Raw genomic sequence first — 16,258 nt, forward strand, 5'->3', positions numbered from 1 at the left:
AAAGCAGTTATATCAACGAACTACAAGTATGATGATATGTCGACCAGTTTATGAAAAATAATTTTCTTCACGTGAGTATACATCCAAGGTATAGCAATATCACCAAACCAAATATTTATTAGGTAAACGAACAACATATTTACCAACAATGTACCTGTTCAAGTTTTATTGTACTCTCCCGCATGACTAGATATATAAAATATTATCAAAAATAACAAGGAGTGTCATTTGTAAAGAAATAAACAATTGATGAAAACTAAGCTAAACCTAGTTATTTTGAAATTTCAGCACTGGGAAATTATTGCAAATGCATCAAAACGAAGATATGTAACAGTTCTTTGAAAATGATGAGTTTTTAAAGGCGTTTAACTCTCCGATAGTCTGGTCCATTTATGCAACCCTTTTCAAGAATTCAATGCATATATCAGTAAATTTATTTTTCTAGTGCAGAATACATGTCTTATACGATGTTCAATTTTCACGAGGAATTTCTTTCTATGATTTGGTATTGTTTGATTTTTGTTTTCAAAATATGGACCTCAATGATTTCAAACTTACTGTTTCAGCGAGTTTATTTGGTGATAAAGCCCCATCCATAGTAGAAAGCGAGGTATGGAAAGTTGCATGCTTTTCAGAGGTTAACTAGATAACGATAAATCATATTTTGATAAATCTACCATCCTAGTGAGATTATCAGATGTAAAAGCCATAACTACAGTAGAATGTGAGGTAGGAAAAGCTTCATGCTTTTCAGAGGTTAACTAGATGATTATAATTTGATAAACCTACTGTTCTAGTGTGTGTATTTGGTTTTTAAGCCTTTAGTGGAATATGAGGTAGAGAAAGGTCAATGATTTTTAGAGATTTACGTGATAACAATGTTATTTTTTATAAATCCACTGTTCTAGTGAGTTCATTATATTTATCTTGTACACATCGTAACATAATGAACTCTGAAAGAACATCCTGAGGAAGCATAGAATGCTGTTTATGAGAGGTAAAGGAAAGTGCAACATCAGTCAAGCCCCCTAGTACCGGCTTAAGCGCTTATGCGGAACTCTATCACATAGATATTGAATGGACTTCATGATCCCTAACATCACTAAATCCATGTAAGCATCGAGATACCTTTTACGGACGTTACACGGCACTTAAAGATTGCTTTTGTTGTAGTTAGCAAATTTTGTAAGAAGATCCTTTTGAAGCAAAGAATGCAGTTAAGGAAAAGTATTGCAGACTCGGTTTGACTGAGTCTGTTCATGAGAGGTAACGATAAGTGCAACACCCCTCACGCCTCCTAATACCGGCTTCAGCGCTTAAGCGCAATTCTCTTACATAGACATTGAATGATCTTGATCCCAAATGACCAGAAAATATAACAGTACTGAATCCAAGTACGGGGAGACTTTTTACAGCCGCCACACAAACATAAAGACTGTTGTTGTGATAGTTAATAAAATTTGTAAGAATATCCTCTGGAAGCACAGAATGCAACCAAGCAACTTGATGGCAGATCTAGACTAACGGAAAATGCAACACCCGTCGCGCCCCTCACCGGCTTAAGCGCTTTGGAGTGGGGGCATGATAGATTGTCTAAACGATCATCACATCTTCTGAAATCTTGACACAATGTCTGCTGTACATGTACTTAAACAGTAGTCTGTCAGCACCTGCCGTGTAAAGACAGGGTGACGTATAAAGGCAAAAGATACACGAAAGCCCGATGATTTTAATGAAATAAAGAGGTAATGATAGGATAAAATGGGTAAATGCTATTCTGCTAGAGATTTTGTATTACATACGTTTCTATAAATATTGATATTATATAAATGTCATTAATTCATTCAATATCCTGTATGAAATTGACGACACTGACGAAAATAGATAATTTGACGCACCTACACAAATTAAACTTACTCGGTATGAAACTCAGACATAAATATGAAAAATACTGACGTTTCCACAAATACGAGCAATTCTAATATGCTTTTCTCTGTTAAAACACTCTTACGCTACAATGACGTTATGTTAACGTACGGTGACGTCAATGTTTTCGTTGCGACCAAGAAAGAGCGCTACTATATTTTATCTACTGTTTTAGATTAAGGGCATATTAGAATCGAAATAATTCATAGCAAAACCGTGTTTTAACACTATTTATACACTCGGGCGGTAATACGTTGTACAAATAATTTTCACTCGGGCTGCGCCCTCGTGAAATTATTACGCCCGACGTATATCCGCCCATCGTGCATAAATAGTGTTAAAACACTCTTTTGCTATAAATTATTTCTTAAATAATAACATTAAAAAGTAATATATTTTTTCTTGATAAAAGTAAATTCCTACAGCATTATTATTATTATTCCTGCTCGTGGTTTAGCGAAGGTTTGCAACTCTTGCATTAATTTTATGATCGGATGTTAGGAGTTATTTCCCTTCATAAGTGTCCAACACCGGTTGTGTATTCCATATTTCTTTTTGTTGAGCACCTTATATTTCGGTCAACACGACTTTGCTATATATTCGTATCATTTTATACAGGGTATTCATTTCTTTCGAATTATTCTTTCAACGTTATATTTTACACTTATTGAATAGCTTTCCGGTCAATGGTCAGAACTATAGTCCGATGTCCGAAGACCGATGATTATTGATAGGAAATCCATTTAATAAGTGTTTATTACATGCCATCAGCCAGGTTTGATTGTATATAATTATCCCAGCACCTACCAATAACTTTTAAAGAGTTTATTTCGTGATGAAAATAATTATCCATCGCGATATTATCATGTAAAGTGTTTTCCTGAAAAGTTTAACATCTTTCTTGTTTAAAGATTATTCTACCATGAGCAAAACCTAGAGCTTATCACAGAGTCACCGACTTCCGGCCGGCCACTTATTTTGTCTGATGGAACAATTCCGTGATAGGCTGCTCGTAAAATTCACTGGGATTTAGCTGTTTTGTTCTCCTTCTAAGGACCCCTAATGATACTTGTATTGTTGCTCAGCCTTCTATATAAGTATTATGTTCTAAGACTTACTTAAAATCACTGTTATTTACACTGTCATAACTTCAGAAGACGATAGGGATAAAAGGAGAGTGTTTTATACAATAATCTTTTCCAGTTGTGCTTGCCATTGGCATTTCCAAGGTGGTGCTCCATTGTTATCCTTTATTTGACCCTTTATTTGTCCGTTGTGTCGTGTAGCCATACGGTTTGAAGGGGCTACACTCTTGTAACGTGACTTTTAATGCTTATTTTTGTATCAGTTATCAGCTAGAAATTTCTTTCTTGTACATTCATCCTGTTTGCGGAAAATTAAATGCTCAACAAAGTCATATGTTGCAGTGTGAATAGTAATATCAACGAACTACAAGTATGATGATATGTCGACCCGTTTATGAAAAATATATTTCTTCACATGAGTATAAATCCAAGGTATAGCAGTATCACCAAACCAAATATTTATTAGGTAAACGAACAAGATATTTACCAACAATGTACCTGTATATGCATATATCAGTAAATTGATTTTTAGTGCAGTATACATGTCTTATACGCTGTTCAATTTTCATGAGGAATAACTTAATAACCTTTTCTTTCTATGATTTGGTATTGTTTGATTTTTGTTTTCAAAATATGGACCTCAACGGTTTCAAACTTACTGTTCCAGCGAGTTTATTTGGTGATAAAGCCCCATCCATAGTAGAAAGTGAGGTATGGAAAGTTGCATGCTTTTCAGAAGTTAACTAGATAACGATAAATTATATTTTGATTAACCTACCATACTAGTGAGATTATCAGGTGTAAAGCCATAGCGACAGTAGAATAGAATGTGAGGTAGGAAAAGCTTTATGCTTTTCAGAGGTTAACTAGATAATTATAGTTTGATTAACCTACTGTCCCTAGCCTTAGTAGGATATGAGTTAGAGAAAGGTTAATGATTTTTAGAGGTTTACAAGATGTTATTTTTATAAACCCACAAGTGAGTTAATCATATCTAGCACCGGCTTAAGCGCTTAAGGACGCTCGCTACAGTTTCGTAATTGTTTTCTCAATAATAGATTTTGATGAAATGTTTTGTATTAAAAGATCATGTATAATGTATTGAAAAATGAAATAAAAATACTAGGTCACCAGCTTTGTTTCAATTTAATTTGCTCCTAGATATGGTGTTATTTTTAATATTTTTCAAAATTTCTATAATCCTAAAATATATTTCAGTAAAGTACAATAATTAGCATAAATTTGATATCTAAGCAATATTATAACGGAAAACAATATATCTATTTGAAACATGCTCAGAGAAATCAAAAGATAATGATTTTGTAAAGAAAGGAATACTTGTTCAGCAGACCCAAGGGCTATTTTTGCATATTTTTGTCAATTTTAAATTGGTACTTCTGCTATTTTATCGAGTTTCACATAATATAATGTAATCAAACTCTGCACATACCTTTGGTTATGTCTACCTAATCTAAAACAAAAAGAAAATTGATAGGTCACCAGATTAGATTTCGCTTAAATCAAATTACAACGAGGTGGGGTGTGACGGGCATTTATACAACGCAGGTTGGTACGAAATACTCTTTCAGTGTTTGAGCAAATGACTTAGAGATATATCAAATTATCAAACGGCAGATTTCTTAATAAGCGGATTTTAAGGTGTTTCTGAAGCATTTTGATGTCATAGAACGATGAAAGTTTCCGCCTTTCTCCGAACAAAACCAATAGTTTACGAATACGGATGTACGGTATGGGTACGGTATGGGATTAGAAACAGCTGTGACTCAATGCAGAGTTGGAGCGTCGGTATAAATTACAGACTCCAGTATATGTCGGATTGAAGCAATTTGAACTAAAAGTACTTTAAATGTATATATTTTGTAACCATGGTGATACTTACCCTAACCTTTAGTCAGTATATTATACATATTATACATTAAATGCATGCGAACATACAATAATTTGCCGTACGCGACGTTAGATAATCACTTCCGGGCATGCGCAGAAGACCGCTCCAACTCTGCAGTGAGTTACGTCGATTAGAAACACAACCAAATTGGCACGGTGTTGGGGTAAATATCGACCCGTCCGGAAAAACTGTAGCGGGTGCCTATAAGCGGAATTCTATCACACAGATATGGACTTCATGATCCAAAACGAAATCAATGTACGGATCGACATACTTTTTACGGACGCCGCACGGTAGTTTAAGATTGCTTTTGTGGTAGTGAACAAATTTTGTAAGAAGATCCTTTTAAAAGCATAGAATGCAATTAAGGAAATTTATAGCAGACTCGGTTTGACTGAGTCTGTTCATGAGAGGTAACTGAAAGTGCAACACCCCTCACGCCCACTAATACCGGCTTAAGCGCTTAAGCGTAATTCTCTTACATAGATATTGAATGGTCGTGATCACAAAAAACCAGAAAATATAACAGCACTGAATCCAAGTACGGGAGATTTTTTACGGCCGCCACACACATATAAAGATTGTTAATGTGATAGTTAATAAAAATTGCAAGAAGATCCTTTGGAAGCACATAATGCAACCAAGCAAAATAATAGCAGGCTTGATTTGACTGAGTCTGTCCATGACAGGTAAAGGAAAGTGCAACATCATTCAAGCCCCCTAATACCGGCTTAAGCGCTTTGGGGAGGTGTGGGGGGGGGGGGGGGGTGCATGATGAATTGTCTGCACGGACATAACATCTTCTGAAATCGTGACCCAGTTTACAATGCTGCTCTACATGTACTTAAACAGTAGTCTAAAGATTTTTGTATTACATACGTATCTACAAATATTAATATTATATAAATGTCATTAATTCATTCAATAGCCTATGACACTGACGAAAATAAATAATATGACGCAACCACACAAATTAAACGTACACGATATGAAACTAAGATGTAAATTTGAAAAATATTGACGTTTCTGCATCCATTGTAACTTAACGAAGAGCAAATACGAGTAAATCATAACATTAAAAAGTAATATAATTTCTTTGATAAAAGTAACTTTCTTCAGCATATTTCATTGTTGCTTCTCGTATAAGGAATTAGTTGAGCAAAGTTGTGCAACTCTAACATTATTTTTATGCTTAGACAGTAGGAGTTATTTCCCTTTATAAATGTAACTCGAGCGCCTTAATATCTTTGCTTGATATTCGTATCATTCTATTCAGGGTATTCATTTTATTCAAATCATTTTTTCAACGTTATATTTCACGCTTATTGAATGGCTTGCCGGTCAATGGTCAGAACTTTTGCCCGATGTTCGGAGACCGATGACTATTGATTAGCAAGACATTTAATTTAAGTTTTTATCACATGCCGTCAGAATTAAATGTTCATTATTGTTTTCTTCAAGTTTTAAATTTAGCGCAGCAAAATATAATGTAAAATTATAGATCAGCCAATAAAACAAACTATGGACCGGCTATTTATGTAAGGAGAAGAGTAATAAATACGTATACAGTATTCTTTATTTCCTCTTGTAAGTGATATACATTTATAATACACTAGTTTGTGCATTTCATGCTACAACTGAATGCAAAATATTTAATAATTTCATACAATAAATACAATATTAAATGAGCCGTTATAGTGACACACACCTTACCCTATATAAAACATTCTTCCGTGTAGTATATTATTTGTACCTATAACATCAAAATTAAAGCAGCAAAGCAACTAAACCAATAAGGAAATTCCCATGACACATTCTAGTATTTAATAAATGAGAAATATGAATGTCAGTATCAGGCACATGTATAGTCAGAACATGTAAAACCAATCAAACAATGGATTCCAGACAGACCCAAAACTGGTTTAACATCATTAACCCATAAGGTGGCATACGTTGGTGTTATTGTACTAAACAGTCTCAATTACTTTAACAAACACTAACAAAGTAACACAATATTTGTCAATAATAAATACGAATTAAGTCTCTGAAAATATTTTTATAGTCGATGTATTCGATATGATTAATCCACTTTATTCAGGAAGAAAGACAAATGATCACAAATTGTTGCATTACCCTCCATAAGTGATTGGAAAAAGTATGCTTGCATTAATCCCGAAAATACTGCGCCTTGTATCCAGCCATTCGACCAGGACAAAGCCTCTCCGGCTAGAAAAATCGTTTTCGACGGCTTTGTAAGTGCCTTCATATAATCCAAGTACTCGTACGGTTTCAGAGATACATAAGCGCCCTGAGCAGTGGGATCACTGTACCATGCCTGGACATCACCCACTTCAAACTCTCGCTTTATATCAGGATGTATCTTACTAACCTGATTTATAGCATTAGTGATAGCAAAGTTCTTTGTTTCAGCACCGAACGTAAGAGCATTTTCATCCCATGTATACACCATTAATACACCCCTCTCATCGCCACTGATACCAGATCCTTCATAGTCAGGGTAATGTAACTGGCCAATCTGCATGTTTGTCTTGCTGAACCCTCCTTGGCCAACTTCTTTTTGCCAGAATCTTGTTTTGCACTGCAGCATGATCTTTGTTGCAGCTCCATGCGAAATACTTGCAATAGCTTTCTTTTGTTTCAAGTTCAGGGGCATTTCAATATGTCGCATCATTTGCAGAGGGATCGTTAGTATCACTGCATTTCCTATAAACACCTCCTCTTGACCACTGATACGGTTCATGCCAAAGACCTTGACTTTTTCATTCCCATTTCCATCTTTGAAGTTCTTTACCTTTTGTACCATAAAGCCGAATATTATGTTCTTTGACAGATCAACGTCTTTGTTCCAGCCTTTGTCATTCTTCTTTACAAAAGCCTTTGGCAGACAATCCATTCCTGATGCAATAGTGTACAAGGGGTCTTTGTACCATTCCCCAATCTCTTCTCGCAAGTACGAAACAAGATCCATGCTGAAAAACGGAGTATACGTGGAAACCTGTCAATTGAAAAAAAATATATATTATAAAAGCATTAGTCACAAACCTTATCTGCATTAAAAGTCTTACACTTTTAGCAACAAGGCTGACAATATTAAAAGATATATTAGACCAAAATTCATATTTGAAAATTTAAACAATTATAGTGTCCATGTAAACATAAAATTAACATGTATGTGTGTATAAACCGTATTGTGTGTTAGATATTAAAATATTACACACCTAATACATATAAGCACAGAAAAAATGTGTGTTATCGCTCAGAAAATATTTGATTATTAAATCAATTGAAAACGGTTTGGACTGCTAATTTAGTTCGGATATAGTTTATTTTTTTTAATAAGGCTTGTCAGTTATTAGTTACCAATTTGCGCTACCTGTCTTAAAACAAAACTGAAAACAATAACACCAAGTCGGTAACAAACCTTGTATGCATCAATTGCTGCCTCCGGCCAGGGTCTTAGTTTAGGTGAACCTTCTTTCTGGTAATTACTGCTTCGTAAGAAGTCTTCAACGGAAAGTTTGCTCCATTTATCAATCCATTTCTGCCATTGATCCTCTGACGGACTTTCACCAAGCTCCTCTTTCACTTGATCCATTGTACGATTGTAATAATCAACTGAAGTTCAATTTTAATTGAGAATATATAACTATAAAATGAAAGATCTGGTAATTCTTCCATAAATAAGACATCCTCTTATACCGTTTTTGACACGTTTTAATTAGATGAAAAACATTACAAATTAGAGAAATATAATATCAGTATATCGTAACTTAAACGTGTTCTTAGTGCCAATTTTCATTTATATTGCAAACCGTACTTCAGCACAATTCTTAAGACGGCACAAATGCTTTTGAAACATACTAATGTTAGAGTGTTCATGCAGTAACTGAGCAGGAGAAAGAATGATATTTCTTAAGAAATATTACATGAAAAGCTGTTTAACTTTTAATTACTTACGTATTCCATCGATTTTCATTTCCACTTTTAATTTCTTTGTGAGATTGGCATCCCACCCTTTCCAAAATTTATTACAATAATGGCCATTTTTCTCAGTCCATTCTGAAATTAAACAATTTATTATTTCATACTACAGAAGTCTCGGCTCCAAAATTCTATAGGTATAAATACATACGTATGTCCACAAACTTTTAGACTAAAATTTGATTTTGCAAGAACTATGCATTGTGATATCTTCAAGCAATAGGTTTCAGCAGAACCATTCACATCGTTTACTTGCATGTTTCATTAATTATAATGATATTGAAATAAATAGCAAAATGATGTTTACCTTTCATTGTAATTTTCTCTCCATATAAATACATAAAGGCATTTTCATTGTAATCTTGGAATGTTGAAGATTTAAGCTTGAATAAATCTATGTAGTGTTTGGTAAGGAAATGATTGTATGGGATTCGCATTGCACCAGCTGAAATAAAACTAGACTTTCAGGGTATAAGATATGTAGGCCATATTGTTTTAACTCTTAAAATGCACGATAAAACTGTTAGGTGTCTACTTCAACTTCAATATAAAAGATAATAATAAATAATCAGTAAGTTTCAACCTTATACCATACAGTTTAAAAGTTTTAAAGATGAAATTTGCAAAACAAAATCTCATTGGCAAAATATTCATAATTCATTGATATTATTTTAATGTTCAAAATGCCGATGTTAATGACAAGACAGAGTATACACACTTTCGTATCACCCCTTAAGTCCATAATTCTACCATACAATGGTGACGATGAAAGTTCTGCCCAAACAAACATATTAAAAACGACTGTATACAATTATAAAACTACCTTCACAATGGAGACCATCACTAAAACCTTCTCTCAATGTCTTCACCCTACCACCAACACGGGACTGTAACTCAAGAATTATCACCTGTCCAATGGAAACACAAATACAAACGTGTTTATTGCATTTATTTTTCAGTAAATTATCATATAACGTAAGTCAAATTAAATGCAATTATGATAAACGAGGACAAATATCAAACAGGGGAACTACAGTAGTTTTACGATAATAGTAGTACTATTACCACGTTCAGCAACACTCTCTTAATCTCAAAGAACAAAACTTTACCGAAGCGTATGTATGGATGTGTACATAGTTGAGATGAACACAAAATACACAAACAAAATAAAACACATAACGACTAATTAACACTACGGCATATTATTTTCATAATTGCTTTAGAATATGACCTGTAACAGACTTAAATATGATTATTTAGTGCAATTAGAACATGTTCAGTTATGTCTGCTTTAGCCAATTGAAATATCCAAAACAGCAAGGAGGTGTTCCTATTAAAATTTTAAGAAAACAAAACAATGGCTCGGAAAATGAGGATCACACTAAACAATGGAACAAACTAAATATGCTGCTAATTCTGAAAGTGATGTGGCACAAGAATGTATCATAAGTAAGTAAACACACAAAAGACAACGGAAAATATGACCGAGTTTGAAAGTCTTCATGCGTACGTGGATGAAGTGTTGAGACTAGCCGATTCACTAAATATTCATAAGTTATCTTGCATTTGCATTTACGCTAAAATAATCATCTAAAACATGTATAAAGTAAAAGTGAGTCAGAGGTAACATAATGCTTATACATACCACGTAAACGCGAAAAGCAGATCTGCTCAGGGTATATTTGGTTTTCATATCTGCTTGTTTTATTACAATGAGGAGAAAACAAGCAAATAATGGCAAATTATTCTTAAGTTCAGCTGTAAAACTCTAGGGTAGGCTGTCATACTGATATAATAAAGTAACTGATCTTCAAACGTCTTGGCTCTGGCAATAAGTAAACCAGTATTTGCTCTGCTCATGCTGCACGATCGTTACAAACCTGAACCAGTCAAACCTGCCTCAGCGCAAAGTTAGTAGAGTTCAGCTCTTCTACTAAGGTGATTGTGACTAGAGTGATCTGAACGCGCTAAATGAGCCACCGCCCTAGAACGATCTGTTGCAATACCGCCTCTGGGGAGTTTAATCTGGTAGATGATGCACCAGACGTCACTCATTTATAGCAGAGTAAAAATAAACACAAACCAGAGTAAGTAACTTTACATAGTGCTGAGTTTAAAAACAAAATCAATAAAGGGCCATATACAAAATAGGATATAATTAATCAAAGAAACTCAGACCAAGAGGAGTTTAATATCTGTCACATCAAGCAGTTAGAGAAGGAAAGAGAAGCGTCCAATTGTTAAAGAGATGACACATGCGGTGTGACTTAGAATAGTCGGATCATAACATCTTTTTCATAAAACATCATATTATTTTACCAAATACAATTAGGAAAGTCAAATAACTCGGTTTTTCCCATTTTTGAATTATTTACAAAGACATCTTAATTTCGATAAATGTTTCTGCGAATGCAGGCGGACCAGAGAGAGAGAGAGAGAGAGAGAGAGAGAACCTTGCAAATTAAACTTTTACACGAAAGACATCACATTTAACACTCCTGAAAATAACATGTTGGAGAAATACAGAAGCTAACTTACAAACGCTAAAATCATGAAAAGCATTGTCATTGTCGTTGACAAACACGTACAATTAGGGGCCATTTCTAACCCGGTACTTTTAAATTCTGTTTTCTCTAATATGGTTCAAAGTATTTATTTGAAAGTATAGATAATGTTGTTTGGCTACATTAGCTGTACAGAAATTATAAAATCTTTCAACCGTGACGATCTAGCAGTTTTGCGTCTGGTACATGCACGATTTCAACACCTAGCACGAGGAAATGTTTGTAAGCAAAACTATCTATTTTTATTTTCATTTGGTTATTCTAGAATTCTATTCACCCTTAAAAACATGATTTAGCTATTAAAATTATAATGGTTAGGATGAATATCTAAGAGCGCGGCCGTGCAATCGGCATGTTGCAAGCCGTACATTCACTCATATATATACTCTTATATAACGATATTTTGTCTGCAAATATTTACAAAATGAATATATTCACAATAAATTATAATACAAATGTACACTTATCAGTGAAATTTTAATATAATCTACCGAGTTATTTTCTGCGACCAATCGTACGCATGCTAGACCCGTAAGTCGACAAACAGTCGCCAGGCGGCTCCGCGAACAGGATATAAGAGTTATGCGGCCATTCAGGGGACTTATTCTGACACCACGTCATCGCCAACAGCGGGAGCGATGGGTCCGCCGGCACCAGCGTATGACACGGGCTGAATGGTCAATGATCCTGTTCACGGACGAGAGTCGGTTTAATTTGTACCACAACGACGGAAGGATGCGAGTGTACAGACGTCGAGGAGAAAGACTGAACGACACTGGTGTGTTACAACGAGACCAGTATGGCGGTGGTTCCGTGATGGTATGGACCGGAGTGTCGTTACACATCAAGACAAGCTTGATAGTTGTTCGCGGAAACCTTAATGCAGGTAGGTACATTTTTGGTCTCTGTCGCAATTTCGCACATACGAGCTGGTGGATGTGGCATGCAATTGCTGCAAGTCGGAGCACCGGCCCATACCGCTCGCACGACACAGATATTGCTGCAACAACAGAACGTGCGACAGCTGCCTTTCCCGTCTAAGTCACCGGATCTCAATATTATTGAGCTAAACAGGCGAGTACGGGTTCGACCCGCAGCCCCTCGCAATCTCCGTGAACTGGAACAGGGCTCTTGTGCAGGAATGGGGGAATATTCCAAAATAGGTCACCCGGAACTACGTGCTGTCGAAGAGGCAGATGTGTGTGCATGTTGTGAGAGCCGTGGGAGGACACATGAAGTATTAATTACTCGGGCGTACAAACTGTTCTGTGATTAAGTTACTTTTCACATTGTTAGAATTTTGCGTTAAGCCAGTTTGTGAATTCGGAATTTACAGTGGTATTTTGTATTTGCTCTGTGCTTCCGGGAAATCTACCCTTACCTATCTTTCACTTCTATATGTTTATCAATTGGGATTGAATTACGGAAAAGTATGTTTAATGTGTTCAATCATTCATATTCACAAATAATCGAACTACGTGGCATTACATAGGTGTCGGGTTAGAAATGGCCCAAAGTGTATATTGTAAGCAGTTACATAAGACTTTTTTGGCATATATTGTCTTCTGAGGCAATTATCGAAATAGTACAAAGCGATCGATTTGATAAACCAGGTAGTCGCAAAAGGTTACTTAGAGTAAAGATGTTTGTTTACGTTGATTTAATATTACATTTACAAATTGCACATGACTACTAATCAATGGAAATATAAATTTTTCTACAATGAATCATGCATCAACATCTGCCATTTGTCACATGAAGTTTTGTTGTCGCTGAACAGATGTATTTGAATGTTATATGAAAGCTTAAATAAATTTCAATATATAATACATGTTATACATATGTACACATAACTTGATAAGGAATTCCTTGAAGCAGCTACTCCTATAGCATTAGGATGGTCGTCAACGTCATCGTGAAAATGTGGAGCCAGCAAACGGCGAAATGATGGATAAATAGACGTCTTATTGATCCATCTTTTCCGTATGATTTGGTTTAAGATATCAGACAATACACGTCATATTAAATTATCATTCTAAAGAACTCCAAGGAACGGAACATGGACTTTTTAATTTTCAAAATACTTTGATATCGGCGGAAGACGATTTTTTACGAGTATTTTCCATTTAAAATTTCAGCAATATTGGATACAACAGTTTTAGCTTTATTTGGTAATTGATTGTTATAAAATTTCCATGATATAATAGCTATCATAAGAGCAACAAAACTATGAATACCGAAAACATAATTCTGCCATCGAATAACTTGCCTCTCTCACCCCATGTGGGTTCAAGCTTCAATTTAGGTGAAGAAATCTTCATGTGAGGCAGCCATCCAGCTGACTAACGGAATGTCAATGGATCTACCCAGGTTCCCGCCCATAATGAAATGATTCTCGGATGGGCACCTGGGGTCTTCCTCCATCAACAAATCTGGAAAGCCGCCATGTGATCTATTATTGTGACTATATAACGTTAACCCCAACACAAACAAAACAAAACTGATTAACATAATATAGATGTCTTTATTAGAAATCCTACTGCCATCACAGGAGACTTTTAGAACAATTTAGAACTTATAGCTCGACCTTTCAAAATGAAAACCAAAGATGGCTATCGAACATGGAAAGCAACGCTCCAAAAACGCAGTCTCTCGCACCTCACACCAAGTGAACGTGCACATGACGATATATATATTTTCGAAAGTTATAATATGCACACAAAACCGGTTTATGGTTCAGATCAATCAAACAGTGACGCTGGCAAACCTACTTTTCGTCTAACCTAAAGAATTATATATTAAGATAGGAAGTAAGGTCATAAAGGAAGACAAAATAGTATGTCCGAACTTGAAATATAAATAATCAGAAAAAAAGCCTTTACCTCGTGGCCTATTTGTGCTAGTTCATATGCTGCTGTTAGGCCGGACATCCCAGCACCGACAATAATAATTTTCTTTGCATCATCTTTGTCTACCTGTTTTCGATAAAGATCGTCGGCAGATGGGTTGCCATTTTTCTTGGCATACGCGTACCTGAGTCCGCCGCCGGTAATCCATCCCATAAACTCCCTGTAATTATCATCTTGCTGAACACCACGATTTTCAAACTGCAACAAAATTAGAAAAATAATAATTTTGAAGAAAGTATTATTCTGTATACAGTTAAAAAAATATTGGTAATAAAAATATTTTGTAACATTTGGAAATGAATAAAAGCAATAACTAATTAGCATAAGTTTGAACTGAAGGCAAGTATTTACAATACATACACTTTCTGACATGTTAAACGCGAACAAGACGACTAACAAATAAGCAGTTTAAGGCACATTTTAATCCGGTATTCTGAAATCAATTGAAGAAGACATGATGTTTACATGAAATCGAAACTTAAATGGAAACTGGAAAAGCTGTCACATCGTATGATATTAAAAGCATGTACACGGTGTTTTAATGATATATGCTTTAATGTTGTATGTCTTTGTGGCCTGTAAGCATTTTACATGTAACAGATCAGGCATAGATTTCAACTTTTGATATAATATATCACATATGTATCTGAAAATGCCGCTAAACGACGACATTTTTCATCAATTTACGCATACTTCTCTTTTTTTTTCTATTAAAAAAGAAGCGTGTGGATCTCTCTGACCAGTTTGGCAAAAGTCACAATTACACAGCATACGTTCAATTGGAGCATATACTGTCAAGTAGTAATTAGACCCTGAAAGAAACAAAAAAAATCCGGATTTATAATATCATTTCCTTTCCCTAATATGTATTAATTTAGGGACTGTGGCAGTTTGTTTTTCATTTTGGTAATTTAGGGCGACTTGATACAAGATTGTAGAGGATTAAATTAAAGACAAAAACTGTAATTTTTCTGTTTATATCTCTCGATAACTTGAGCTTGTTTTTCAAATACGGTGTTATTGTCCGTAAGTATTGACCAGGCACTCATTAATCTTCGCCAAATTGAATGTTTTCGGGTGTTTTCGTTATTTTACGCGATATTTTGTGTTCTGAAAATATCTAGATATATCAAAATAATCAATTTAGAGAACCAACGGCACAGTGGTGTAGTGGTAAGCTCTCTGACTTGGAAACACGTTACCATGGGTTTGAATTCTTTTCTAACCATTGTTTGAAATATAACTCCTTGTGTTTGTATTTGTATCTATGATTATACAATTTTTTGAACATTTCATTTTGTGTCGCTTACAACAGTTCTTTGAATTGTCCGTTTAATGAATGAATGCTTTTCCGGTCCTGAAGATTTTAAACGACATTTTGTAGAACGGTTTTATGTACGTAGACGAATGGTAATCGATAGTAGAGTATTTCCTTGATAAATCATAAGTGTGACAAGTTTCCGTCTTTTACAGATAAAATAAAAAAAAAAAAAAAACAATTTGGTCAGACAGAGGACTCGAACACACAACCCTGAGTTTAAAAACGCTTTGTCCGCACAGCTATATCTGCACATGATACATGATGGTATATAACTGGCTTTTCAATAGTTATATCGTTGTTTAGGTTCGGACACCGAAAATTAATTTACGGAAACATACGGAATATTCATGAGTGCCAGGTCAATACTTACGGACAATAGTCAGTCAACTAAACGGTAATAATATTTTGACGTTTTCATATTATCGGAACAAAACATTTAAAAATGACAGAGTAGGACACTCAAATATTGATCACCGCTGAAACATAACTTGTCTTAATTTCTTTCCTTTAAACTCTTAAACGAACACAAGTTTATCGAGCAA

At 34.9% G+C, this 16,258-nt stretch overlaps 2 protein-coding genes across 2 annotated transcripts in view; both read right to left on the reverse strand.

Annotated features, from left to right (window-relative positions):
• The window catches only part of LOC128546039 (POC1 centriolar protein homolog A-like), a 77,849-nt gene that overhangs the window by 29,486 nt on the left and 32,105 nt on the right, over window positions 1-16,258 (reverse strand). The window lies entirely within an intron of this gene.
• Window positions 6,479-15,220, reverse strand: LOC123529239 (putative L-amino-acid oxidase YobN). The gene is made up of 7 exons (XM_045309473.2): window positions 14,756-15,220; window positions 14,369-14,593; window positions 9,746-9,830; window positions 9,230-9,367; window positions 8,899-9,000; window positions 8,363-8,556; window positions 6,479-7,936 (listed from the first exon to the last, which is right to left on the reverse strand). The coding sequence occupies exons 1-7, from the start codon at window positions 14,765-14,767 to the stop codon at window positions 7,001-7,003; spliced, it is 1,692 nt and encodes a 563-aa protein (XP_045165408.2). The 5' UTR covers window positions 14,768-15,220; the 3' UTR covers window positions 6,479-7,000.

The sequence above is a fragment of the Mercenaria mercenaria genome, chromosome 13 (assembly GCF_021730395.1).
Source record: "Mercenaria mercenaria strain notata chromosome 13, MADL_Memer_1, whole genome shotgun sequence".
NCBI lineage: Eukaryota > Metazoa > Mollusca > Bivalvia > Venerida > Veneridae > Mercenaria > Mercenaria mercenaria.